General features: G+C 42.1%; 1 protein-coding gene across 1 annotated transcript in view; it reads left to right on the top strand.

Annotated features, from left to right (window-relative positions):
• Window positions 1–25,387, top strand: part of OPN5 (opsin 5) — a 40,003-nt gene that overhangs the window by 3,115 nt on the left and 11,501 nt on the right. The window contains exons 2-5 of the mRNA XM_055574665.1: window positions 3,288–3,438; window positions 7,463–7,582; window positions 11,542–11,712; window positions 15,011–15,345. Of these exons, the coding sequence (XP_055430640.1) occupies window positions 3,309–3,438; window positions 7,463–7,582; window positions 11,542–11,712; window positions 15,011–15,345 (756 nt within the window). The 5' untranslated portion in view covers window positions 3,288–3,308. The remainder of the gene's footprint in view (window positions 1–3,287; window positions 3,439–7,462; window positions 7,583–11,541; window positions 11,713–15,010; window positions 15,346–25,387) is intronic.

Genomic DNA, 25,387 nt, shown 5'->3' with positions numbered 1-25,387 from the left:
GTGTATTTTTTTCATCTGTAGGAATTCTTTTAAAAGTTTTTGACAAAATTCGACACTTATTTATGATAAGAACTCTCTAGAAAGTGGGCATAGAGGGAATCTACCTGAACATATTAAAGGCCATATATGAAAAACCCATGGCAAACATTATCCTCAATAGTGAAAAACTCAAAGAATTTCCTCTAAGATCAAGGACAAGACGAGTGTGTCCATCTGCTTTCACCGCTTTGATTCAGCATAGTTTTGGAATTGAGGTTAAACTGAATCTAACCACAGACCTTTTGTCCTCTAGGCCTATTGTGGGCAGCCTTTGAAGACAGTAGTAAAAATGGGCCAACACCCACTTGACAATGACCTAGATAAGCCATCCATTGGACTTAAAGAATTTTAAAATCTGTGTTTCCTTGCTTACATTATATTAGGCTTAATGCTAAGAAATTTGACCTCTAGAAGTTGAATATTGTCAATTCTTGCTGCTCTTCTTGCTTTGATGTCCTTTCCCTAACTCTTGGGTGCTTCTTTATTAACTTTCTGGATATTTCATGACCTTCTGTGTTCTTTCAAGCATCACCATGTGTTACCATGTTTCCATCCTCCTCCTTTGTGCCATTGATGTTACCTGTATCCCACTTCGGAGAAGGCAATGGCACCCCACTCCAGTACTCTTGCCTGGAAAATCCCATAGACGGAAGAGCCTGGAAGGCTGAGTCCATGGGGTCGCTGAGGGTCGGACATGACTTCACTTTAACTTTCACTTTCATGCATTGGAGAAGGAAATGGCAACCCATTCCAGTGTTCTTGCCTGGAGAATCCCAGGGACGGGGGAGCCTTGTGGGCTGCCGTCTATGGGGTCGCACAGAGTCGGACACGACTGGAGTGACTTAGCAGCAGCAGCAGTATCCCACTTATTTTCAGCTCCACTGGCTGCTACTCGGTACCAAGTAACTCATTTCAGAAACTCCTTGATGTTAAAGATTTCATGGATGCTGACAGATTCACATCTTATTTTCTCAGATAATATATGTGCATGCATGCGTGCTCAGTCATGTCCAACTTTTTGTGACCCGAAGCATTGTAGCCCGCCAGACTCCTCTGTCCATGGAATTTGCCAGGCAAGAAAACTGGAGTGGGTTGCCATTTCCTACTCCAGATGATCTTCCTAACCCAAGGATTGAACCTGTGTCTCTTGAGCCTCCTGCATTAGCAGGTGGATTCTTTACCATTGTGCCATCTGGGAGGCCCCTCAGATGGTATATACCTAGAAATAAATATGGGGTTGATAAAGCTTTCAGGCAAAAAAACCACAAACTTTTCAGAAGCCAGAGCAGCCCAGTAGGAAAGCCCATTTTGGGAAGAACACTTTCAGATCCTATGTATAAGTAGCTATCTACAATGTCCATGCTACCTCCTGCCTTAAAAAGTGACAATTCAGCAGGTCAGAGAGAAATCTGTGGCCTAACATTCTTTGAAGATAATTCTAAGACTGGATAAAGTTGGATAGAATTAAATCATCATCCTTGACACTGATTTAAGGTGTTTACTTGATTTGCCATTCTGTTTTCCATATCTGCTAAATAGTCATTTGTAAATTCTTTCAGTTTAGGCAGGAGAACTTGGATCTGGCTCCATCTCAAGTTACCTCTTAATTTTTATTGTGAAATCATAGAGGTCAATGCTGGTAACTCAAAAAATATTGAAAACTTTTACAGGTGATGAGGAGTGGGGATGTCTTTAGATTTTTCTATAATAAGCTGTTATGAGAACAGTTTTAAGAAGCATTATTTATGGGCAAAAGACCATTAAGTAGCAAATGTTAGGGTGCCAGAGTATATTTTATTGCTCAAAGGAATATCTGAACATGAATAATGTGATTAATGACATACAATTTACTCCAAGAGGTTTTTTCTTTTTTTTAATCTTTGCATAGAATCATAAATCTGGGGGGGAGGATGTCTCGAGCAGTCATTTATTTTATTCTTCATTTTAGATAGGAGGCTTCTTTTGCAACTCTTGGCATCTTCCCTGAAATATCAGACTTTTCACAGAAGCATTTGCACTGTTATATGGTATTTCTACAGCAAACAGTGGATTTAGAGAATGGATCAGAAGGGGTGGGGGTGGGCAATAATGGAGTTGCTTTCTGCTTTAAGAAACTTGAAACTCATATCTGCCTGTGGATGAGCCTAGTGTTGTTGCTGTTTAATTACTCAGTCGTGTCTGACTTTTTGTGACCCCACGGACTGTAGCCCGCCAGGCTCCTCTGTCCATGGGATTTTCCAGGCAAGAATACTGAAATGCATTGCCATTTCCTTCTCCAGGGGATCTTCCCGACCCAGGGATTGAACCCGGGTCTCCTGCACTGGCAGGCTGATTCTTTATCACTGCACCAATTACAACCAAAATAGAACTCATTCCTAAACGATCTAATGTTGAAAGATATTTTGTTTTTAAGTAACTCAGCTTTAAATTTTATTATTGTAAAATATTTTTTTTTTGTTCCTTTCCTGACAATCTTTTAGTTCTTAACCTCATTTAGTGAAGAATCTATGTTTCTTTGTATTCAATACTCTAATGATCAATGACTATTTTTTCTTTTAGAAAAATTCTGAAGCTCACTGAACATATAACTGACAGAGATGCTCCTCTGGGCAGTTTGGATAAATAAAAACCCACTATACTCTGGCAAATTAAAATATTTTATATATGATAGTATTTTAATAAATATTGATTAAATATCTCATATGTGTGTGTGCATGTATGTGTGTGTGTATCCAAACAACATCTTTACTTGGCTCAGACCTTTACAAAAACTGTGAGAAGCAGCCTTATGTGGTAGCCTGGATGGGAAGGGAGTTTCAAGGAGAATAGATACTCTATGTTTGGTTGAGCCCTTTTCCTCTCCACCTGAAATTATCACTACATTATTAATCGGCTATACTCTAACATAAAGTAAAAAGTTTAAAAGTTAAAAAAAAAATTGCCAGAAGCAGTAAAATGGATGAGATTTGGCCTTCAGCCTCTTATTCACCCAAGGAGGCTGTGAAGTGGCACAAACTGGGTGACAGTGGGAAGGAAATAGCAGACACTTGGATAGCCTACACACTGGCGAATTGAATATTGACAAATGTGGATAGTGGAAGAAAAACGCGCAAGTGTTCACCAGTTATTAGAGACTCAAGCATGACCCTGCGAACTTGATTTTCATTTTAAAGCTGGGGGCACGGCCGTGAGATGGATCGGGCGGGCTTCTTCTGGGCTCTTGTGACCTGCACGCGTCTGCCTTTCAGACCGCTGCGCTGGAGGAGAGCATGGCTTTGAACCACACGGCCCCACCCCCGGACGAGCGCCGGCCGCCTTATCTTCGCGATGGGGATCCCTTTGCTTCCAAGCTTTCCTGGGAAGCGGATTTAGTGGCTGGCTTTTACTTAACAATCATTGGTAAGTTTCCTTGGGTTTTTTTTTTTTTTTCCGTGCAAAGGCTGCCTCTAGAAAATTCATAGGCTGCTATCTTGACTTTGCACAAAGATGCCAACACTTAAGTGTATATTTTGAGATGAAGAGTGGGAGGAAGCAGGAAAAACGGGTGGCATCCGGCCTTTATATGTTTCATAGAAACGACTCCATTATCTTTATTATTTGGGATAAATATTCCCTCGATAATCCAAGAAGCTTTACAGCAAAATAATTTATCTTGAGACTATTTCATTTTGATTGCTTTGGTAGTAGGTTTGTCTACCGAATAATAAAATTAATGATAAGGAGATCTTATTTAGAATAGAGTGCTTTTACTTTTTGAAAAGTGTTCTTGATATGATGCTAAGAGTATAGGCTCAGAATGGACCTTAGAATGCGTCCAGGTTAGCCTCTGTTTTTTGCAACGGAGGGAACTCTGTCCCCAAGCTACCGTCAGGAGGATCACACTGAGTTTGCTTCACCTAAAGTCAAGTCTAGCCATGACAGCATCACCAAGTGATTTTGGTGAGAGTCAAAAAAATGTCTGAATAATAAGTGGAAGTCAGTCCAGGGTCTAAAGTTTCTGTGCATGATCCACAACGTGGTGCGTCTTCTTCCTGGCTTTGGCATCCAGCGTGGTGGCCGCGAGTGGCTCCTCAGTACTTCTGACTTCTCCAAATCGAGATGTGTGTAGTGTAAATAGAAATCAGATACTGAAAACACAGGACCAGAACAAATAATGTAAAATAGCTCATTAATAATTTTAAACAATCGGCTACAGGTGGTGCTAGTGGTAAAGAACCTGCCTTTCAGGGCAGGAGACCAAGAGACGCCGGTTCGATCCCTGGTTTGGGAAGATCCCCTGGAGGAGGGCATGGCAATCCACTCCAGTATTTTTGCCTGGAAAATCCCATTGACAGAGGAGCCTGGCAGGCCACAATCTGTAGGGTCATACAGAGTTGAGCACAACTAAAGCTACTTAGCATAGCACACACAGCTAACCCATTAGGTTAAATAAATATATTTTCAAAATAAATAGTAATATTTTTATTTTGCTTGATATGACTACCAGAAAAAAATTAAATATGTATGTGACTCATATTTCTGGTTTCCATTATATTTCTATTGGACAGCACCAGGCTAGGTAATTAGATTCAACCGTAATATTTTTCTTACATTTAAAATCATTGTTTTAAATTTGGGTAACCAGCGTGCAGGTGGGTTACGTCTTTAGGTGTGTGTGCCTTTAATCTTTTCACATGTTGGGTCAAGCTTTCTCGATTTCTTTCTTTCTCTCCTTCTCCCTTCTTTCCTCCTCCCATCTCTCTTTCTCATCTACTTATTACTGGCTAAGACTTTCATTTAACCTCCTGAAATTAGCCAAACTCATTAGAAAAGTCTGGAGACCCCTCTATGGTCAGTGCTTGAGGAAAAGGAATTAATGAAATTGAATTAGAAATTCTACTGCAAAGGGTTTTCCTGAGTCCTTGGTTTTGTTATTAGTTATTATCATGCTGACTTAAATTCTGTTTCTTATAAATGGACCTCCACATCCTTTCAAACACAACTGTATGGGCAAAGGGCCCATTCTTTGCCACTGTTTATGTTGCTGGAAACACAGCTGTGAACATAATGGGCAAACTGCTCTCTGCCCACACCGAGACTGTCTGGTAGTAAAATCCACATTGCATTTTTATTAAACGTAAGTACCTTCAGTGATCAGAAAAGACAGAAAAATAGACATCTTATAAATAGAATTTGTCTCAATCAGTTGTGAGGAATGAATTACAAAGTAGCATCTGTAACCTGACAGATAACTCCAGATGACACAAAATAGGATGATTAGGGGTCTGAAGGAAAATCTACTGTAATATTCAAGAGGGGGTGCTGAGGAGGCTCCAGGAAAAGAGGTCCCAAAAGAATCCAGGAACAAAGGGAGCCTCAGATGACTCAGGGAGTCGAAGGTGGGACCAAACGTATGTTCCCAGGTCTCTGTTCAGGGTGCAGCCAGATTCAGCTGGAGGGAAGGGGAGGCTGGACTCATCCTTGACCCAGTTTTGGGCTTGGTTCTGTGCCTGATTCCCCCACTTCTAGGACAGGTGTAAGGATGTGCCCGGATTCTTTTAAGAAACCAGTAGAGTGACATTCTTGTGAAATACTAGAAGTCTTAAGGAAAACTGGAAGATGAAAAAATAATGTGAGTTTGGAATAGAGGAGAAATAAACAAGAGACCCATTTCCATCTTCTGTTCTTTTACTAGAAACACTTAGTTTATCAAGGGTCTATTACAAGATCTAACATTTTTGTATTAATAGAAAGAGTCAGGATTGTCATCATCAAAAAAGTCCCCCTTGCTTTAGCTTTTACCTTCTTCATCTTCTTCTCCTTTTAACTCTCATTAAAAATAAGCTTGTGTTCTGTTAATATTCCCCTAGGGGAGATTGCCTGTGAGAACAATTTATATGTAGCTAGTAGAGAGTTGACTATTTTTTGATAAGCTTTGGGCACTGGGTGAAGCCTTATGAATCAGTAGTAAAAATAATTTGAGAAAGGAAAAGTAAGAAATTCAGTATTCTCAGAAGAAAAAGACAAAGGATGTTTAAATGATCTTTGTGTATCAAATGCATAGTTACTGCTTTTAATCTTTTTGGATACGAAGTAGAAGCCACGTGTTTGTAATTTTTCCAGCCATGTTGTCACTTTTTAATTTCCCAGTATGCCTTGCTAGCTGGTTCTCTAGAATGAGACCTGGGTTTCATTTCAGTTGGTTTGCTCTGGAATCTCCACAGTCTCTCCTATTTTTTGCCTCTTCTGTCTTAAGAAAGCTAAAGAGGTTTTAATGGCCCACAAGGCCGCTCTGACGCCTGGAATTCACAGTTTCCTAAGAGCACAATGCAGTTAGTGCCTGCTGGTTTCATACCATCAGCTGAAACACCCAGCTGTGAAACACACGGCTGCCCCCTCAAATGAATTGTGGTGGAGAAGTAGAAGTTAAGATAGAAAAATCTGGGTTTCTCCTGTTAATACTCTCCTTATTCCTTACTACTAAAGGCAGCTGTACCAGATTCTCATTTATACACAGCTATGAAGCAAGAATTCCTGAAGAAATCTACTCTACATGTTAAGCTATGGAAGTAGGTGTATTCTTTTCTTCACTAAAGTCAGTAGGGATTGGGTCTTTTTGGATTTAAACTGGGTTTGCAAGAGCTTTTGAACAGTTATCATTGTAATGCCAAAGCTGATCAGTCATTAATAAAAGGATATTAAAAGTGGGAACACATTGATACCATTGTTGGTAGGTTGGTGGGTTGACGGCCACCTTCTCTCCCTTTGGTGGGAGGGGGAGAGCCCATGTTACCAATTGTCACCCACTTCCCCTCCGTGCCTAGTCCAGTAGCAGTGGCAGACACCCATCGTCCATGTCTGCAGGATGCAAAAAGCCCTGGATGTGTCTCCAGGAGATGAACCCTGTCCTTGCAGGGGGCCATGCCAACCTAATCTGGCCTCTGCCACTCCTGAATGCCAGTTCCCCCTCAGGAGTCCACAAGGAGAGTGAAAGCACCTCAGTTTGTTTGGGTCACTTCGTCTTCAGAATTTACTGATAGCCAAGGGGTTCACCCTTCTCATCAGAGGGAAGGAGTTTTTTTCTATAAAGCCAGTACTCTAAAGATGGCTAAGGAGATGCTCCATCCTGGGGGCTAGTACAAGTACTGACCATGGGGATTCCTTCACCCTCCTGAGCTTCACTGGGAAATCAGTGGCTCCTTTTTCTGGGTAAGTGCAGTTTAATAACCCCTGACTCCTATCCTTTTTGGAGGCAACCCATCCCTCACCTGTCACTTACACCTCATGCTTTTTATTTCATCTTCTTAACTTAGATTTTTATTTAAAGTCCTCTCACTACCCTCTTAAATCAATGGTGTCCGTTTTTGAAATTGAGAAGTGTTTCATATCCGAGGGAGCTCTAAATCCTAGTCTTGATGATGGAAATTTCTATTTTTCCTTGTAGGGATTCTGTCCACGTTTGGAAATGGGTATGTCCTTTATATGTCTTCTAGACGAAAAAAGAAGCTGAGACCTGCGGAAATAATGACTGTCAATTTAGCAATCTGTGATCTGGGGATTTCAGGTAACACTGCCATGCCATTTCTCCTTTGAGGGTTTCAATGCCCAGTTATAAAGTCCTCACTGGCTCACAGATCACCCTACCCTCAGCTTCTTTTGCTTCTCTTTTCACAAGTCATCTTTGCAGAATTTGTGGTAAGTCAGTGGAGTGTGGTCTGGCTATGGAGATTGTCCATTTACTGTGTAGTGAGTCCTTTCAGTGCGGCAGGTGTGTTAGATGCTGAGGATACAATTTGAAATGATACGTGATGCTTCAGATACCTCATACTGTACGGGGCTAAGTGATTCCAAAAACAAACTTACAGACAGGCTGTAGATCACTATTTTGAGCTCTGTCACATCCCTCCCACTCTTATGGAAATCTGTTAAGCATCAGGGGAGTAAGGTCTTAGGCTAAAAGATGAATCTGAGAGGTGAGTCTAGATCTAGGAAGGAGGGAGAGCTGCCCTTGTAATGACATACTTAAGTGTGGCTTAGGGACTGAGTGCAAGAATAGGAAACTTTTAGTTCAATAGCACTTGAATTTGGCTGCACAAAAATATCATCTGGGGAACTTAAAACAAGAACAACAACTTATGGCTGAGTTTCATACCCAGAAATTTTGATTTAATTGGTTGAGAATGTTACTCTGACATCAGGTTATTTAGGATTAGAAAATTAAAGCTTCCAGGTAAATTTGTTGTGCAGCCAAAATTTTGAACCCCTGGTTTATTTCTTGCTTTTTGGCCTCTCTGATTACCCAGCAAGGAGGAACTGGAAGACAATTTGTCTTTAACTGTAGTTCAGTTTTACAAATATGAATGATTTGAGGGTAAGTCACCTCCTTTTGGGTTCATCTATACAATCCAAGTGTTGCCTAGATACACACAAATATGTCCTTGGATCCCTATTTTCTGCTACGTAGCATGTGGTCTTAAGTTACTAGAACTGGGGAAATAGAGTTTGAATAGCACACATCAACTCGTCTTTCCACCAGAAATATTTTAGCAGTTTCCCATCTAAGCATCCTTTAAAAAATATTTCTTGGTATTTGTTTCTCTCTTCATAAGTAGATTTTTCTGCTACTGCCAATCTCTAAAAACATGGCTCAGTGATAAGTGTTGATCCACTGAGTCACTATTTATCACACAGCAGCGGATGTGCTGCCCTCTTACTGAGTTTGGATGATCTTGGTTATTTGGGAAGACTTTTCTCAGCATGGACAGGCTGAAATATCGTCAGCTCTTTGGGAAATACACATGTATATAAGAGGAGCACGACAGCACTGGCCCCTTTTTGTGAAAATAAGTTAAGATGCGCCTGGGGGTGATTTGCGAGACTGCAAAATGAGTGCCATTTTCCATTTGGACACACGATGGCGGTGTCGCAACATGAATAATCGCGCTCCCGCTCAGCTCACCATGCTGCCCCCTAGTGATGCTTGGCTGAAACCTGCCAGTTCAGCCGCATCCTTCACTTGTAGCGGACAGATGCTTACACTTGAATTAGACTAGTCTGGGGCTTCCCAGGTAGTTCAGTCGGTAAAGAATCTGCCTGAAATGCAGGAGATGCAGGTTCAATCCTGGGTAGGGAAGATCCTCTGGAGAAGGGCATGGCAACCCACTCCAGTACTTTTGCCTGGAGAATCCCACGGACAGAGGAAGCTGGCTGGCAACAGTCCACAGGGTCCCAAAGAGTTAGACATGACTGAAGTGACTGAGTGCACACAGCACACATAATTGGCCGGGTCCATTGAAAATACTTTCAGCCAAGCAGGTCTGCTCTAGGGCTGTATAAACCACCTGCTCTGCATATCTCTTAGAGTAATTCACCAGGAAGCGTTTTCCTCCATGGGTTAGTTTTCTCTGATCAACTCAGACCATTTTTTCCAACCTCTGGATCTCTCACTCTCTCTCGTTCTCTCTTTTTTAATTTAATTTAAAAATGTTTATGTCTTTTAAATTTTTTCCTTGCTTTAATATGTTCATTATAAAGCACCTTGAAAAACACATCCTAGAGACCAGACGTGTTTCATCTACACAACTAATATTTGTTGTTTAAATATCAACGGCTCTCAATCATGAATATGTATCACAATCACCTGGGGAGATAAAAAATATACTGTGATGGCTTAGCTTTCTAGAGATAAATTAAATCAGATTATTTGGGGGTTGGAACTCTGGACACTGATATTTAAAATTAAGCAAAGCAAAGCAAAACAAAACAAAAAAATCCTCCAGTGATTTTAATGTGCAGCTGGGTTTGAGGAGAGACATTTCCAAACCATTCATCAAATCCCTTTGGCATGGACTTCCTTGGTGATCCAGTGGTTGAAAATATGCCTGCTTACACAGGGGACATGGGTTCGTTCCCTGGTCTGGGAAGATTCTACATGCCTTGGGGCAACTAAGCCCGTGAGCTACAACTCCTGAGCCCCCTGAGCTCTAGAGCCTGCCATGACAATGAGAAGCCTGAGCACCACAATTAGAGAGTAGCCCCCACTCCCTGCAACTAGAAAAAGCCTGCACACAGTAACAAAGACCCAGGGCAGCCAAAAACAAACAAACACACAAAACAAATAAATAAAAATTTAAAAAACACTTTGACATCCCAAAGGTTCTAGATGACATCCCAGAGGTTTGTTAAAGGCTCCACTCTAGACAGAAGCCTAACATATCTGTTTTGCTGATGGATCCCAGGCACCTCCATCAAGTCACTGACAATTGCCTTTTTTGGCTGCCTTCAGCACCACCCAGCAGACCCTTAGCTCAAACTCTGAGTTTGCTGTCGTCCCTGCCTAGAATATTTTCCCTTTAAATGTTTGCTTGAGTTCTGGGCCACTGATTTGGCATCTACCTACCCCACTCCAGTACTCTTGCCTGGAAAATCCCATGGACGGAGGAGCCTGGTGGGCTGCAGTCCATGGGGTCGCTAAGAGTCGGACACGACTGAGTGACTTCACTTTCACTTTCATGCATTGGAGGAGGAAATGGCAACCCACTCCAGTGTTCTTGCCTGGAGAATCCCAGGGACGGCGGGGCCTGGTGGGCTGCTGTCTATGGGGTCGCACAGAGTCGGACACGACTGAAGCAACTAGCAGCAGCAGCAGCAGCAACACCTCACATTCACAGAGAGGTCTTCCATGATCTGATTGAAACAGCAGATTCTGTCTCTCTCCTTTGTCTGTTTCATTTTTCTTCCCTTCACTCATCATGAGCCATCATTCCATCATATCGTATCTTACAAATTATTGTTTGGTCTTCTCTGTTAAAAATGAATCTGTTAATCTTGATCTCCACATTGTCCTCTAGCACCATTTACATAATGAGCATTAAATAATTATTTGTTGAACAAAACAAGAACTCTTTTACATTAGGTTTCCCTACTGACAATGGAGTATAGACCCAACAGGATTAGAAAGCTCTGAGATGAAGGTGCTCAGTTTAGTTAGTTGGAGTATGGCACCGGCTGTGTAGGCAGCTAGAGGTGATGTGTGTCCAGCTTATAAAAGCACCTAATAAAGATGAGTTACTTGATTGAACTAAGCATACCAAGGGAGGGTACACCTGGGAAGGGTGGAAGGGGCCAGCATTTGCAGGCTGTGAATGTCAGTTACTTGGGTTTTCTGATGCATGAATGTTGGGGAACGGTCTTCGGAATCAGATACAGGCGTTGGAAAGCTTCCTCAGCAGTTCTCTTCAAGGAGGGGGAAGATTGACTATATACGGGATAAGGAGGGTGCAGGGTGTGAATTAAAATAGAAGACTACTTTCTAGAAAGTAACAAACAAAACAAGCTGATGAAGGCCGAAGGGATAAATAGTTTAAATCCTAGAGATCTGGGTCTGGTTGTAAACAAATTGGACCTAACGTTTCCCAATAGCTCCCTCTTATCTGCCTAGGATAAGACTCCCCAGTGAGTTGGGTGGGCGGGGTAAAGTTTAACCGCAGGGCACGCCCCTTGACAAGTCCCTTGGCGCTCTAGTTGTAGGCAAACCGTTCACCATCATCTCTTGCTTCTGTCACCGCTGGGTGTTCGGCTGGATTGGCTGCCGCTGGTATGGATGGGCTGGATTTTTCTTTGGCTGTGGAAGCCTTATCACTATGACTGCTGTCAGCCTGGACCGATACCTGAAAATCTGCTATTTATCATATGGTAAGTAGGAAGGTTTCTATTCCCTGAGAGTCGAATCTAGGTGGATTGTCAGAGTGGTACATGTTTTACCCAGAGATAATAAAGATTATGAATACACTGAGAGACCAGGAGTATTTCTACTCATAGTCTATCTTGTTCTAACTTACGCTTAAAGACTCGAACCTGTGTCCATGTAGGTTTCTTTCAATACTGTTTTTTATAGGAATGTCTGGTGTTTCGCTACGATGCTTTTATGAAAGTATCATCTCTTTGTATAAAGTGTGTAAGCTTTTACTGTGTTATGCCATGTAAGCAAAAGAAATAAAATGCACTGAAAGGATATTGGGTCCAAGATGCTTTAGCTGTTTCCCCGAGTAGTAAGTATAATTATATGGAAAGATTTTTCTGATTCTCCTTTAGCACTCAGGCTCCCCGTGGCTGCAGAGATGAGGAATTCTCCTCCAGGTTAGAGAACCAAGCCTGCAGAAAAGGACACACATACGAAATACCAGCCAACATTCTTTTTGTGGTCTTGGTATGTAGAAAGAGCAGTGGGTAAGAGAATCGGTTAGGGGTGAGCCAGCCATAAACACACTTTCAGAGGCTAGTGATCAGATTTTAATGATAAGACCGTTCTACAATGTGAAAAATAAATTTGTAATACTTTGGCTTCTTGGGCTTCTGGAAAAATTATTGAACCCGAAAGAGACGCATTTGGCCCTTTAAATTTAATATTGAGAACTAGGTGCAGCCAGAGAATGATACTGGTTCATGCTACACTGCTTTGCTCATCAGTCTCAATCAGCTTGGTGATTGTGACCATGGAGACAGAACATGGCCTGGAGCCCAGAATGGGAAAGATCAAGTTGATGTGACACTCTCAATGGGGTAGAATTTTTCTTTATATTTTAAAAGCTTACAATCCTAAATTAAAAGCAAAATATACAGGAGGTTGGGGTAGGGGATAGGATCACGGTCCAATGCGTGCACCATCCAGCGCTCATCTTTAAGAAAAATTTTGCATCGCTTTTTCTAACAGTTTAGAATCTGCAATAGAAATAACTTGAATCAAAAATTCCAATAAAATACAAAAAATACAATTATACCTATTCTGGATGATATCAATTTTTTCTATAAACATATTTTTGATCATATCAAGTAAATTTTGATCATATCAAGTAGATTTTACTGATGAAGAAGCAAAAAGTTCAATTTCCTGAAGATATTTGAGGAATACTAAACCTCAATGTCTCTGCTTTTTAAATATTTTCTTGACTTTAGGCTTCAGGTCCAATATAGAGATAACGTTGCTCACCCCCCAGAATCACCGCAGGGCACAACTCCCATGGGAACTGTATATGCTTTCCAGCTTCTTCTAAGATTGATTCTCGATAGTCTGGTTTCATCATTTGATTTGTTGCACAATTAAACCCTCCACACGGTATCTTGGAATGTTGGAATTAGAAAGTCGCTTGGGGCCATGTAGACCTTTCCCCCATGCAATGGGATAAAGTGTTTTAAGGCATCCCTGACAGACAGCCACCTGGCCTCCTCTCGAGTAATTCCAGTGACCAGTGACGGGGAGCTTACTACTGCACAAGGCAGCCCATTCTCTGATTGGTCTGCTCTGGTTGTTACAATGTTATTCCTTATATTGAGACAAAACTGCTTCCCAGTAACCTCCACCCATTGGTCCTAGTTCTGACTGCTGGAGCATCACAGAACCAATCTACTAATCTACTCCCTCCTGTACTTGACAGCCTTTCACCATAACCGAATGTAAGTATAAAACACCTCACCAAGCAACCCTCACCGTAAACGCTTCTACATATGCTTATGCACGTTCCTGTAAATTTATATAATTATCCGTGCCAATGTTTTCTGCGTTATAATGGATAACCAAGAGCTGACAGATATCGTGGCTACCTGATTGTTACTCCTATCTGGTGGGTCCATGAGATTTGCATTTTATGATGATGTCTATTTGAAAAAAAATAGAGACGAAGGAAACCATCTGTTATGTTTCTTGTTAGTGCCAAATGAAACAAACACAGGAGTGAATATTCATGTCAATGTAGTCCTTCATAGTTTGCAAAGGAGACCTGGCATGGTTCATTGCACCCTTCTCGAAATCTGTAAGCAGTAGATTTTTATTTCCTCCATTTTACTGCTAAGAACACTGACGTCTGGAAAGGTTACGTGAAGCGGGTCAAATACTAGAAATGAGAAGGATTAGGCCCTTCTGATTTTCCCAGACCTCACGTGACGCTAAGCAGAGTCTGTGCTGAAGAAATCATTTGGCTTTTATTAAATATGATTCGATATTTCTTCTCTGCTACCAAAACCCAAGGCAGGTAGGAGTCACCTCTCTGGCTCTTTGGGTTCCAGGCGATAAACGGGGCGGAGGTAACTTCCTGTAGAGGCTGAAGCCCTAGAGCAGGCTGACCTGTCTTTGGTGGTGGTATTGAACTTTGTAAAATGATCACTAGTGCTTTACAGCTTTCCTTCACTGACTGCACTGTTTCTGCCTCTTGGAATTCTCTTTTGGCTAATGGAAACCAGTGCTGAAACACGGAGTTTTTTTTTTTTTTTTTTCCTTTGCTTTTCTGAAAATATTTTCACAGAATTACTTTTGCAGAGCATGGTATGTTCTACCTAGGTTCCCCACTTCTCCACCTTTGGCTGTGAGTGTGACTGTTGTGTTAATAACATTGGAAGAGTTAAAATCTGCTCTCACCCAACCCTTATAACATCACCCCACACCGTCATGACCCTGGCATCCACCCCCACTCCTCGAGTTCTTAGGTGAGAGGCACACAAGCTTTTTGGAAGAAGGATATTTTAAAGACACAAGCAGTGTTTTCTTGTTTCCCCCCCAAAGGACTCTACCTCTGATGAACCCTTAACACATGCTTTTTGGGGCTCCATTTGTATATTCTACCAGTTAGCCTCTTATCCTGGATAGGAGCTCCAAGGTCATTCTGGATATTTTCCCAAGATCTTCCACCGTCTTCAGCCTCCTCTCGTCTTTTTACCGCCACCTCTCCCCAGCTTTTGTCACGTCCCCCTCCCAAGGCTCCCAGACGCCTAGAGAAAACCTTCCCTGTGAAATCACTTCCTGTTTTATTCTCTTGGAAAAAGAGCCCAAGCTCTGGAGCTCTCCTTCCCTCCACCCAACTCTCCCTCCGGCTTTGGTTACTGACCACGTCTCCCAGAATCCAATGGATCAACTCTTTGGATGTGGAATTTGACCTGTCGAGGGGAGGTGTCTGGGTGGAGGGCAGATTACATCCTGATAATGCTCTTCTTCCACCTCCAGGGATTTGGCTGAAAAGAAAGCACGCCTACATCTGCCTGGCGGTCATCTGGGCCTATGCTGCCTTCTGGACCACCATGCCCTTGGTAGGTCTGGGGGACTACGCACCTGAGCCCTTCGGAACTTCCTGCACCCTGGACTGGTGGCTGGCCCAGGCCTCAGTAGGGGGCCAGATTTTCATCCTGAACATCCTCTTCTTCTGCCTCTTGCTGCCAACGGCTGTGATCGTGTTCTCCTATGTGAAGATCATTGCCAAGGTTAAGTCCTCGTCCAAAGAAGTAGCTCATTTTGACAGTCGGATCCATAGCAGCCATGTGCTGGAAGTGAAATTGACCAAGGTAACTGCAGTCATAATTTATAGACATGTTCTGTAATCAATTAAAACTTCACAGGGTGAAGAAGCTAGGGAATGTTGAAGACTGGGAGAACTTCAAATGCCCTCTGTTTATGTCCTTCTGAACTTGGTTTTTATTTATTTAAACCTTTATAGTATCCCTTCTGTCTCTATCTCAGTCTCATTTACACACACACACTCACACACACACTTTTAATATCTACCAAATTTATACAGTGGATCTACTGGGGGCTTATTTCCTCTATTGAATAGGATATTATTGATTTTTAAACATTATTTCACCAATAAGAATAATAACTTTTGTGACTCATAAAATGCCTCACAGTATTTAATGTTTCGTATGGACTTTGGTCTGGAGGAGGCATGGCAACCCACTCCAGTATTCTTGCCTGGAGAATCCATCGACAGAGGAGCCTGGAGGGCTATATAGTCCATAGGATCACAAAGAGTCGGACATGACTGAAGTGACTGAGCAGGAAGGCACACATGGACTTTGATGGGTGTGATTATAGACAGTCCTTATTTATACAGTAAGAGCTTACTGTGTCTGCTTTCCTATGGGTTCTTCACACAAGAGGAGTTTCTGCAGCATGGAGTGCCTTGGCAAATGCTAGTCTCAGAGTCAGCGGTCCTTCAAATATTAGTGTTGCTGAGTCGTGTCCAACTTTTGGAACTCCACGCATGTAGCCCACAAGGCTCCTCTGTCCATGGAATTTCCCAGGCAAGAATGGGTAGCCATTCCCTTCTCCAGAGGATCTTCCCCACCCAGAGATCTAACCCAGGTCTCCTGCATTGCAGGTAGATTCTTTACTATCTGAGCCATCAGATATTGTGGTGCTCTGTAAAAGAGCAGACAATTTGAAAACAGACAAGGGTTTGGATTTTTTGTAAGGCTTGTGACCCAGAGGTAGATACTTTGAATCTTGTGTAACAGGAATAGTAACGTCTGTCTCTCTGGGTTGTGGTGGGAATTCAAAGAAATAAGCCTATTATCCTGTCATCTGGTGTGTAGAAGATCGTAAAGAAACCACTGGTTGGTCGGTTTAGTCTCTAAGTTGTGTCCGACTCTTGTGATCTCATGGACTGTAGCCTGCCAGCTTCCTCTGTCCATGGGATTTTGCAGGCAAGAATACTGGAGTGGATTGCCATGTCCTTCTCCAGGGGATCTTCCCGACCCAGGAACTGAATCCTTGTCTCCTGCATTTCCTGCATTGGCAGACACTTTGAGCCACCAGGGAAGACCAAAGAAACTGTAGCTCCTCTTTTCTTTCCTGACCTATAGGAATTCAAGTAAAGCCTAATGCAGTGGTTTGTATACTTTCATCACATCTCACCTTTATATTGAAAAGTATTTTTCAGCAATCTCAATATAAATGCCATGTTGCACCATCAAGTTGTTTTTTTTTGTTTCTTTTCTTTTTTAGTTTATTTTTTTATTGAAGGATAATTGTTTTACAGAATTTTGTTGTTTTCTGTCAAACCTCAACATGAATCAGCCATAGGTATACATACATCCCCTCCCTTTTGAACCTCCCTCCCATCTCCCGCCCCATCCCACCCCTCTGATCCAGAGCCCCTGTTTGAGTTTCCTGAGCCATACAGCAAATTCCTGTTGGCTATCTATTTTACATATGGTAATGTAAGTTTCCATGTTACTCTTTGCATATATCTCACCCTCTCCCCACCCTCCCCATGTCCATAGTCTATTCTCTATGTCTGTTTCTCCATTGCTGCCCTGTAAATAAATGCTTCAGTACCATTCTTCTAGATATATGCATTAGAGTATGATATTTAGCTTTCTCTTTCTGACTCACTTCACTCTGTATAATGGGTTCTGGGTTCATTCACTTCATCAGAACTGACTCAAATGTGTTCTTTTTTATGGCCGAGTAATATTCCATTGTGTATATATACCACACCTTATTTATCCATTCATCTGTTGAGGGACATCTAGGTTGCTTCCATGTTCTAGCTATTGTAAATAGTACTGCAGTACACATTGGGATGCATGTGTCTTTTTCAATTTTGGTTTCCTCAAGGTTTATGCCTAGGAATAGGATTGCTGGGTCATATGGTGGTTTTATTCCCAGTTTTTTAAAGGAATCTCTATACTGTCCTCCACAGTGGCTGTATCAGTTTACACTGCCACCAACAGCGCAAGAGCATTCCCTTTTCTCCACACCCTCTCCAGCATTATTGTTTGTAGACTTTTTGATGATGGCCATTCTGACTGGTGTGAGGTGATACCTCATTGTAGTTTTGATTTGCATTTCTCTAATAATGAGCAAAATTTAGTTCTCTAATAATGAACTAAAAAGCCTCTTGGTGAAAGTGAAAGAGGACAGTGAAAAAGTTGGCTTAAAGCTTAACATTCAGAAAAGAAGATCATGGCATCTGGTCCCATCACTTAATGGGAAATAGATGGGGAAACAGTGGAAACAGTGTCAGACTTCATTTTTTTGGGCTCCAAAATTACTGCAGATGGTGATTGCAGCCATGAAATTAAAAGACACTTACTCCTTGGAAAGAAACTTATGACCAACCTAGATAGCATATTCAAAAGCAGAGAGATTACTTTCTCAACGAAGGTCCATCTAGTCAAGACTATGATTTTTCCAGTGGTCATGTATGGATGTGAGAGTTGGACTGTGAAGGAAGCTGAGCACCGAAGAATTGATGCTTTTGAACTGTGGTGTTGGAGAAGACTCTTGAGAGTCCCTTGGACTGCAAGGAGATCCAACCAGTCCATTCTAAAGGAGATCAGTCCTGGGTGTTCTTTGGAAGGACTGATGCTAAAGCTGAAACTCCAATACTTTGGCCACCTCATGCAAAGAATTGCTCATTGGCAAAGACCCTGATACTGGGAGGGATTGGGGGCAGGAGGAGAAGGGGACGACAGAAGATGAGATGGCTGGATGGCATCACTGACTCAATGGACATGAGTTTAAGTGAACTCTGGGAGTTGGTGATGGACAGGGAGGCCTGGCGTGCTGCGATTCATGGGGTCACAAAGAGTCGGACATGATTGAGCAACTGAACTGAACTGAATAATGAGTGATGTTGAGCATCTTTTCATGTGTTTGTTAACCATCTGTATGTTTTCTTTGGAGAAATGTCTGTTTAGGTCTTTTCCCCACTTTTTGATTGGGTTGTTTGTTTTTCTGGTATTGAGTTGAACGAAAATGAAAAGAAAGTGAAGTCGCTCAGTTGTGTCTGACTCTTTGCGACCCCATGGACTGTAGCCCACTGGGCTCTTCCATCCATGGAATTTTCCAGGCAAGAGTACTAGAGTGGGTTGCCATTTCTTTCTCCACGGGATCTTCCTGACCCAGGGGTTGAACCCAAGTCTCCTGCATTTCAGGCAAATGCTTTATGGTCTGAGCCACCAAGGAGTTGTACGAGCTGCTTGTATAATTTGGAAATTAATCCTTTGTCAGTTGTTTCATTTGCTACTATTTTCTCCCATTCTGAGGGTTGTCTTTTCACCAAGTGGTGTTTTTAATATTGGCACACTCTAGTTTCTATCTTATATTTGAAAGATAAAAATTGATTAAGGTCTTCCCTGTGGGTTCAGTTGTTAAGACTCCAAAAGTTCAAGTGTGGGGAGTGTGGGTTGAATTCCTGGTTGGGGAACTAAGATCCCACATTCTTCATGGTGGGGTCAAAAAAAAAAAAAATCACAGAAGTTCTAATCCTTCTGGTATCCCAATCCATCATGTTGATTGATAACCATCTTCAAGTTTCCTTACAACCTAGCCTGGAGACTGCTGGCCTCAGGAACCAGGAGTAACACAGTTCCCTCCAGACCACAGGTAGCTTCCTACTAAGTCAAAACTTTTCTCTAAATAATAGTTTTCTTCCCCCATTTCAGAGTTCTTAATGTTGTGCAAGGACCTATTTGTTGCACAGTGTAAGCTAGAGTTTTTTCTTTTTTTTCTTTTTGGCCTCATTACGTGGCTTATGGGATCTTAGTTCCCCAACCAGGGATTGAACCTGGGCCATGACAATGATAGGGTCAGGTTTAACCACTGGACCACCAGTGAATTCTCATGAGCTAGAGATTCTTGATGGTTCCAGTTGATCTCTACTCCCTAAATGCCACATTTGAGTAGGAGGCAGTCTGAGAGAAGTTTTCATCATTCTAAATCTATACTCATAACCTTAAAATAGAGCCAAAAGTAACCTAAAAATAGATGCTGGACAAAAATGCAGCATCAGGAATCATGATCTACTTCTAGCTTATAATCAGGTGTTAAGTAAGAAAAATATTTCCATAAATGCAGGATTGTGAATTAAGCTCCTCATTTCCCATTCTTCCTTTAGCTCCTGTCTGTGACGCAAAAAAAAAAAAAATTAATGCCAATAAATTAATCCAAGTTAAATGTGGATTTCACTTCATCCAAATCTTACTTGGTACCAAGTATTGTTCTAGGAGGGCTTCCCAGGTAGCACGAGTAGTAGTAGTAAAGAACCTGCCTGCTAATGCAGGAGACATAAGAGACACAGGTTTGATCCCTGGGTTGGGAAGACCCTTGAAGGAGGGCATAGCAAGCTACTCCAGTATTCTTGCCTGGAGAATCCCATGGACAGAGGAGCCTGGCAGGCTACAGTTCATAGGGTTGCAAAGCATCAGACATGACTTGAAGCAACTAGCATGCATACATTGTTCTAGAAACTGGGTGAATACAAAAGAGATAAAGTGTTTGTTTTCAGTAGTTCGTGGAGGTATGCCCAGGGAACAAGATAATATCTGTCACATGGGTGTCTGATCTCAGTTAACCTTGCAGCCCTGTGGTGTGGCATGTCATGAAGCTACTGAGATGTCACGTGACATCCTCTCCTCTTTCCATCTCTCAGGGTTACTGGCTTTGAGATGTTTGGCTGCTCTTGAGCAGTGAGTCTGGATCCACCTACCCATGAGGTCCTTCTCCTGTTTCTCTGAGTCTGTTACTCATCAGCCTCTCTCCTGTTAGTTGAATTCCTCAGCTCAACCTACTAATAGCCAGTTTTTACCAACATTCTAGAATTTGGTTCTTTGTGTACTCTTGAGGGTAGGCAGCTCCTTAGAATTTCTGAAGCTCATTATGCATACACATGCAAGCGCAGTGTACACTGTTTAATGCATTGTTTTTTGTATGTATTTTTATATAATTTTTTTAAATTTTATATTGGGGTATAATTGATTAACAATGTTGTGTTAGTTTCAGGTGTACAGCAAAATGATTCAGTTATACATATATATATATATTTTTTTTTTTTCAAATTTTTTTTTCCCATTTAGTTTATTACAGACTTTTGAGCAGAGTCCCCTGTTCTATACAGTAGGTCCTTGTTGGTTATCTGTTTTAAATATAGTGGTGTGCATATGTCAGTCCCAGACTTGACATATTGTTATCATTCTCCTTAACCTGTGCTAAGTAGACCAAATAGTCAGACTCACCAAGACCAGATTAACCAAAGTGATGCTAAATGAAAACTGTAGGCATGTATGTCTATGATTTTATTTTATACGTAGTTTCTAACATGTATTCTAAATGATACTATATTATATATGATGTCTATATTATATATTGGGCTTCCGTGGTGGCTCAGATGGTAAAGAATCTGCCTGCAACATGGGAGACCTGGGTTTAATCCCTGGATCGAGAAGATTCCCTGGAGAAGGGGATGGTAACCCACTCCTCCAGTATTCTTTCCTAGAGAATTCCATGGACAGAGGAGCTTGGCAGGCTACAGTCCATGGGGTTTCAAGAGTCAGAGACGACTGACACTTAACACATGTAATATTATGTATTACATCTATAGTGCATTTGTATATATAAAATCTGTATCAATATAATCTGAAAATACATCTCTAATTATTCTCATTTGTGAAAAAATTTGTCACAGTTCAACCCATATTGAAAAATAAACACATCTTTCTACTGTGGCACCTTCTCTACTAAATTTAAGCTGTTTTAAAATACTATTTAATTTTTATCCTTTTTTTTTTTTTTTTTTGTACCGAGTAAAAACAAGTAGAAAAACCTTCACTGGACCTTTTCATAATTTTAGAAACCTTGTCCTCATTCAACTACCTCTTGGGATCAGGAGTTTGCTTGTTCGCTTGGCGCTTTCTGATCTCCAGAATGGCTTGGTCTAAAAGCTTATTACTTAAAGGCCACTTCACTGCATTATGGGATCAAAATCATTCATTTTTGATGTCCTCTAATTATTTCTAGGTGGGTAATTATCTAGGCCTACATTTTGCCAGTCTGATCTCATCAGCTTAAATATGGATGTTCTAGCTATAAACCTTTCTCCACATTATAATATCCTTCTGATTAATTAAAAAATGGTTTTGCCAGACTTTTATAGCAGGGTGAAATTTCACAGATTACCAAAATTGCAGAGGTGTGCAAAATAAAACACAAAAAACAAAGAAACCAACAAAACAAAACACCTCTTTGTATTCCTATGACACAGTATAATCTCATTTTTATGTCTGCATTTGACCTTGTAAAACAAACATTACAGGATCAGGATAAATTCAGTTCAATCAGGTTTTCCACCTCTTCCTAGACTCTATGAAAGTTCCAGAGAGGTCTCTGTGACTCTGTGGGACCCGTGGGTGGCGCTTTTGGTTTGGTTGTTGTCAGTTTATTGACCCTGGCTCCTTCTGGCCTCAGGCATCCATTGTCATAGGTCACTTTGCATCCTATCTCTTTCAACTGTTAATGGCTTTTTGGGTGCATTAGAAATTTGAGCTACTTCCCCATCTTTCCATGGCAACCCATGGGGTGGATTTTGGGAGCTAGGCTGGCACTTTGGAAGTGAGACACGAGCTTTCTGCTCTTGCAAATGTATTGAGAGGCTATTGCTTCTCCCGGTGCTTAGTTCAGTGGAGTATTTTCAGGACAGCTTCTCAAGGTCAGTTACTAGCTCCTCTGAGGTTCTCCCTTGCTAAGTGCTACAGGCCCTTGACTCACTGTGGGCTTGGAAAACTGGCTCCTAAATCCATGTACATCCCTTGGACATGTCCACACAGTAAGTACGCTTAATGCCTCTAGTCTTACACGTCTCTGATAGTAAATACTCAAAGTCATTTTTGTCACACTCGAAACCCTTTTCTCTCAACTGTTTCCTTTCTTGTAAGTTTCACATTTCTATTTTGAAATTCAGAAGCTGAGAAATGAATGTTCTACTTCTTTGGGCATTTCTGCTTGTAAAAACCTTTGTCCTGTTGTAGTGAACGCTTTTGCTGCTGCTTTAACAAAGGGGATGGTAGGGTAACAGGAAGGAAATAAGAGGAGTTTTGATGAATTTTTCTGTATATTACTATGCTGTGTATATTGGTACCTCATATTTATTCACTTGACACACACTGAGGGCTTTCTCAGTGGCTCAGTGGTAAAGATTCCTCTTGCCAATGCAGAAGATGTGGGTTCGATCCCTGGGTTGGGAGGATCCCTTGGAGGACAACATGGCAACCCACTTCAGTATTCTTGCCTGGAAAATCTCATGGACAGAGGAGCCTGGCAGGCTACAGTCCATAGGGTCACAAAGAGTTGGACACAATTAAGTGACTGAGCATGTACACAGTACACATAGATTATCCACAATATCCCAGGCCTATAGTCAATATCTAGATCCTGTGGACATCTGGATATCTCTTAATGTCTCTTATTTCTAGCAGGAAACCTTTCTGATCCCTCCTGGCTTGTTGAAGTCCCTCCGCTGTGGGCCATCAGAGCACTTGCCATATCCACTTTTGTTTGGTTGTTTTGGTGACTCTCTGTGGCCTGTGGAACTTTCCCTACCATGGATTGAACCCACGGCCCCTGCACTGGGAGCTCAGTCTTAACCTCTGGACCATGAGGGAAGTCACACGTTCCCTTTTTTGAATGACACAGCTTTGTGGCTCTTTTTTACAAGACAGTAGCTGGATGAGGGAAAGTGCTATTTGCTCTCGTTCTCCAGTGCTTGGCATCTGTGAGATGCTTAATCAGGATTGCTGGGATGACAAATAATTGAATACACTGTGTTAACATAATTACCTTGATCAATGTTAACCATTCTCTTGACCCCTGGCTTGAGGGCCTCTGTCCCTTTTATACCCAAGGAGGTATTTTGTTTTGCTTTGTTTTTTTCACATTGACTGTGAAGACTTTTTAAGATAACTTTGTTTTATTTGGGGCTGTGCCAGGTGGCACATGGGATCTTAGTTCCCTGACCAAGGATTGAACCCATGCCCCCTGCATTGGGAGCAAGAAGTCTTAACCACTGGACCACTTCGGAAGTCCCTGAAGTCTTTTTTAAAACTCAAAAACCTCTGCTTCCTTCAAAAGACTCCTCTTCAGTATTGCTCACTGAATGTTATTTATTACTGAGGGTTCAGAGTCAGAGGACCCCCATGTGGACTCTGAGGGCAGTTGGTGGGAAAGCTGAATTGTATTTCTTTTTTAAACTAATTAATGAATTCCTTTTCTCTGGTTCTTCTTACTTGTTCTTAGCCTAAATGTTTTTTCCCAGAGAAGCAGTCTCTGAGTTGAATTCAAGTCCTCCTATATAAATGTTTCATTGTTGCTTGTACATTTTCCTATTAGAATTTGCCACAATTTAAAATTAATTTGCAATTGCATACCTATTTTGTGACTGTTTAGCCAATGTCTGTCTTTGCTACTAGTCAGTAAGCCCCATGGGGGTAACAACCATGTCTTTTGGTTCATTTTGTGTCCCCAGGACTTAATACCGTGCCTCAAGAGAATGGATGTGTGGACATGGTTGGGAGAGGGAATGAGGGTGAACTGGGAGACTGGGATTGACATATATACATTCTCATGTGTAAAACAGACGCTCTTGGGAGCCCACTATACAGTACAGGGAGCTCAGCTCAGTGCTGGGCAAGTGGGCGATGCTACCCATGGAGCCCAGCTGGGGACCTTGGTGCCACCCTCAGGTCCCCTGTGTGTCCCCGCTGCCACTGTGCCGTGGCCTCCCAAATGAGGCGGGCTCCTGGCCCCAGATGTCAGAGTGGCAGCCGTGTGCAGCATGAACCCTGAGAGCCGATGCACAGTATCAGTAACTAGATGCGCAGTATCAGTGATCAGATCAGGGCTGGGTCAGATGACATTGTCTGGGTAAATAGAATTCCTGCTGGGACCCCTGTGTTTGGTGGCCCCGTGTGTGGATCGGTGCGGGTGGAGGGGGTGGGCTGGGTGTTGCAAGGTTGCATCTGGGTGTGCGATTCTGGGGTTGGGGTGAGGGGACCCAGAGAACGATGTCTGTGGAGACAGGAAGGCAGACGGGTGATGGGGGCCCAGTGGAGGCTGGAGCCCAGAGCTTCTGCTCCGTGGAATTCTAGGCTGACCTCAGGCCTCCCTGACCTGCCCAGGGAGCTGTTTCCTCCTAGTGGGATCTGGGCTCCTTTGTCCCTGAAATCCCACGAGGAGGTTCTAGGAGGCAGCTTTTAGGGGACTCTGTTGAGTGACAGCCAAGAAAGACAAAAAGGATTGCTATGGAAATGGCTAGCGTGGTTGGGTGGTTTAAAAGTCTGCAGAAATAGCTTTCAATTGCTAATATCTCTGGGCCTTTGGACTGTGCATACGTTGCCCTCTGAATAGCAGTAACCCCGCCCTGGAGGCCTCGGTTCATCTACAGTGAATAGTGAGGTCTCCTTTGTTTGGTTGAACTAGGTATTTAGAAATCTGTATGTTCTGTTCTGTAAGCCAGCCACTGCCTTGTTGGAATATTATGTTCAGTTTTAGACTCAGAGCCCCAAACACAGATGCTCAGAGTGACATGACCTAATTTACATCCGCCGCTTCTGGTCACAGCTTTCACTTGTTTATGGAGTAGTGGTATTTCAAAATTTGAGAAAACGGCAATTGGGAAGTGAAGAATCCTCCTCTTTTTTCTACTTTTTTTTTAAAAAAGTATGAATTAATATTTTCTAGTTGGATCGCGACCAGGGCTAACATATAACAGAGGTATCGGGGCTCTCAGAAAAAATGTTTTTTTATCGGTGTATGAAGGTGGGCCTGAGA

This window comes from Bubalus kerabau, chromosome 3, assembly GCF_029407905.1.
Source record: "Bubalus kerabau isolate K-KA32 ecotype Philippines breed swamp buffalo chromosome 3, PCC_UOA_SB_1v2, whole genome shotgun sequence".
NCBI lineage: Eukaryota > Metazoa > Chordata > Mammalia > Artiodactyla > Bovidae > Bubalus > Bubalus kerabau.
The sequence above is the reverse complement of the archived record's forward strand: the minus strand, read 5'-3'. Positions and strand labels throughout refer to the sequence as shown.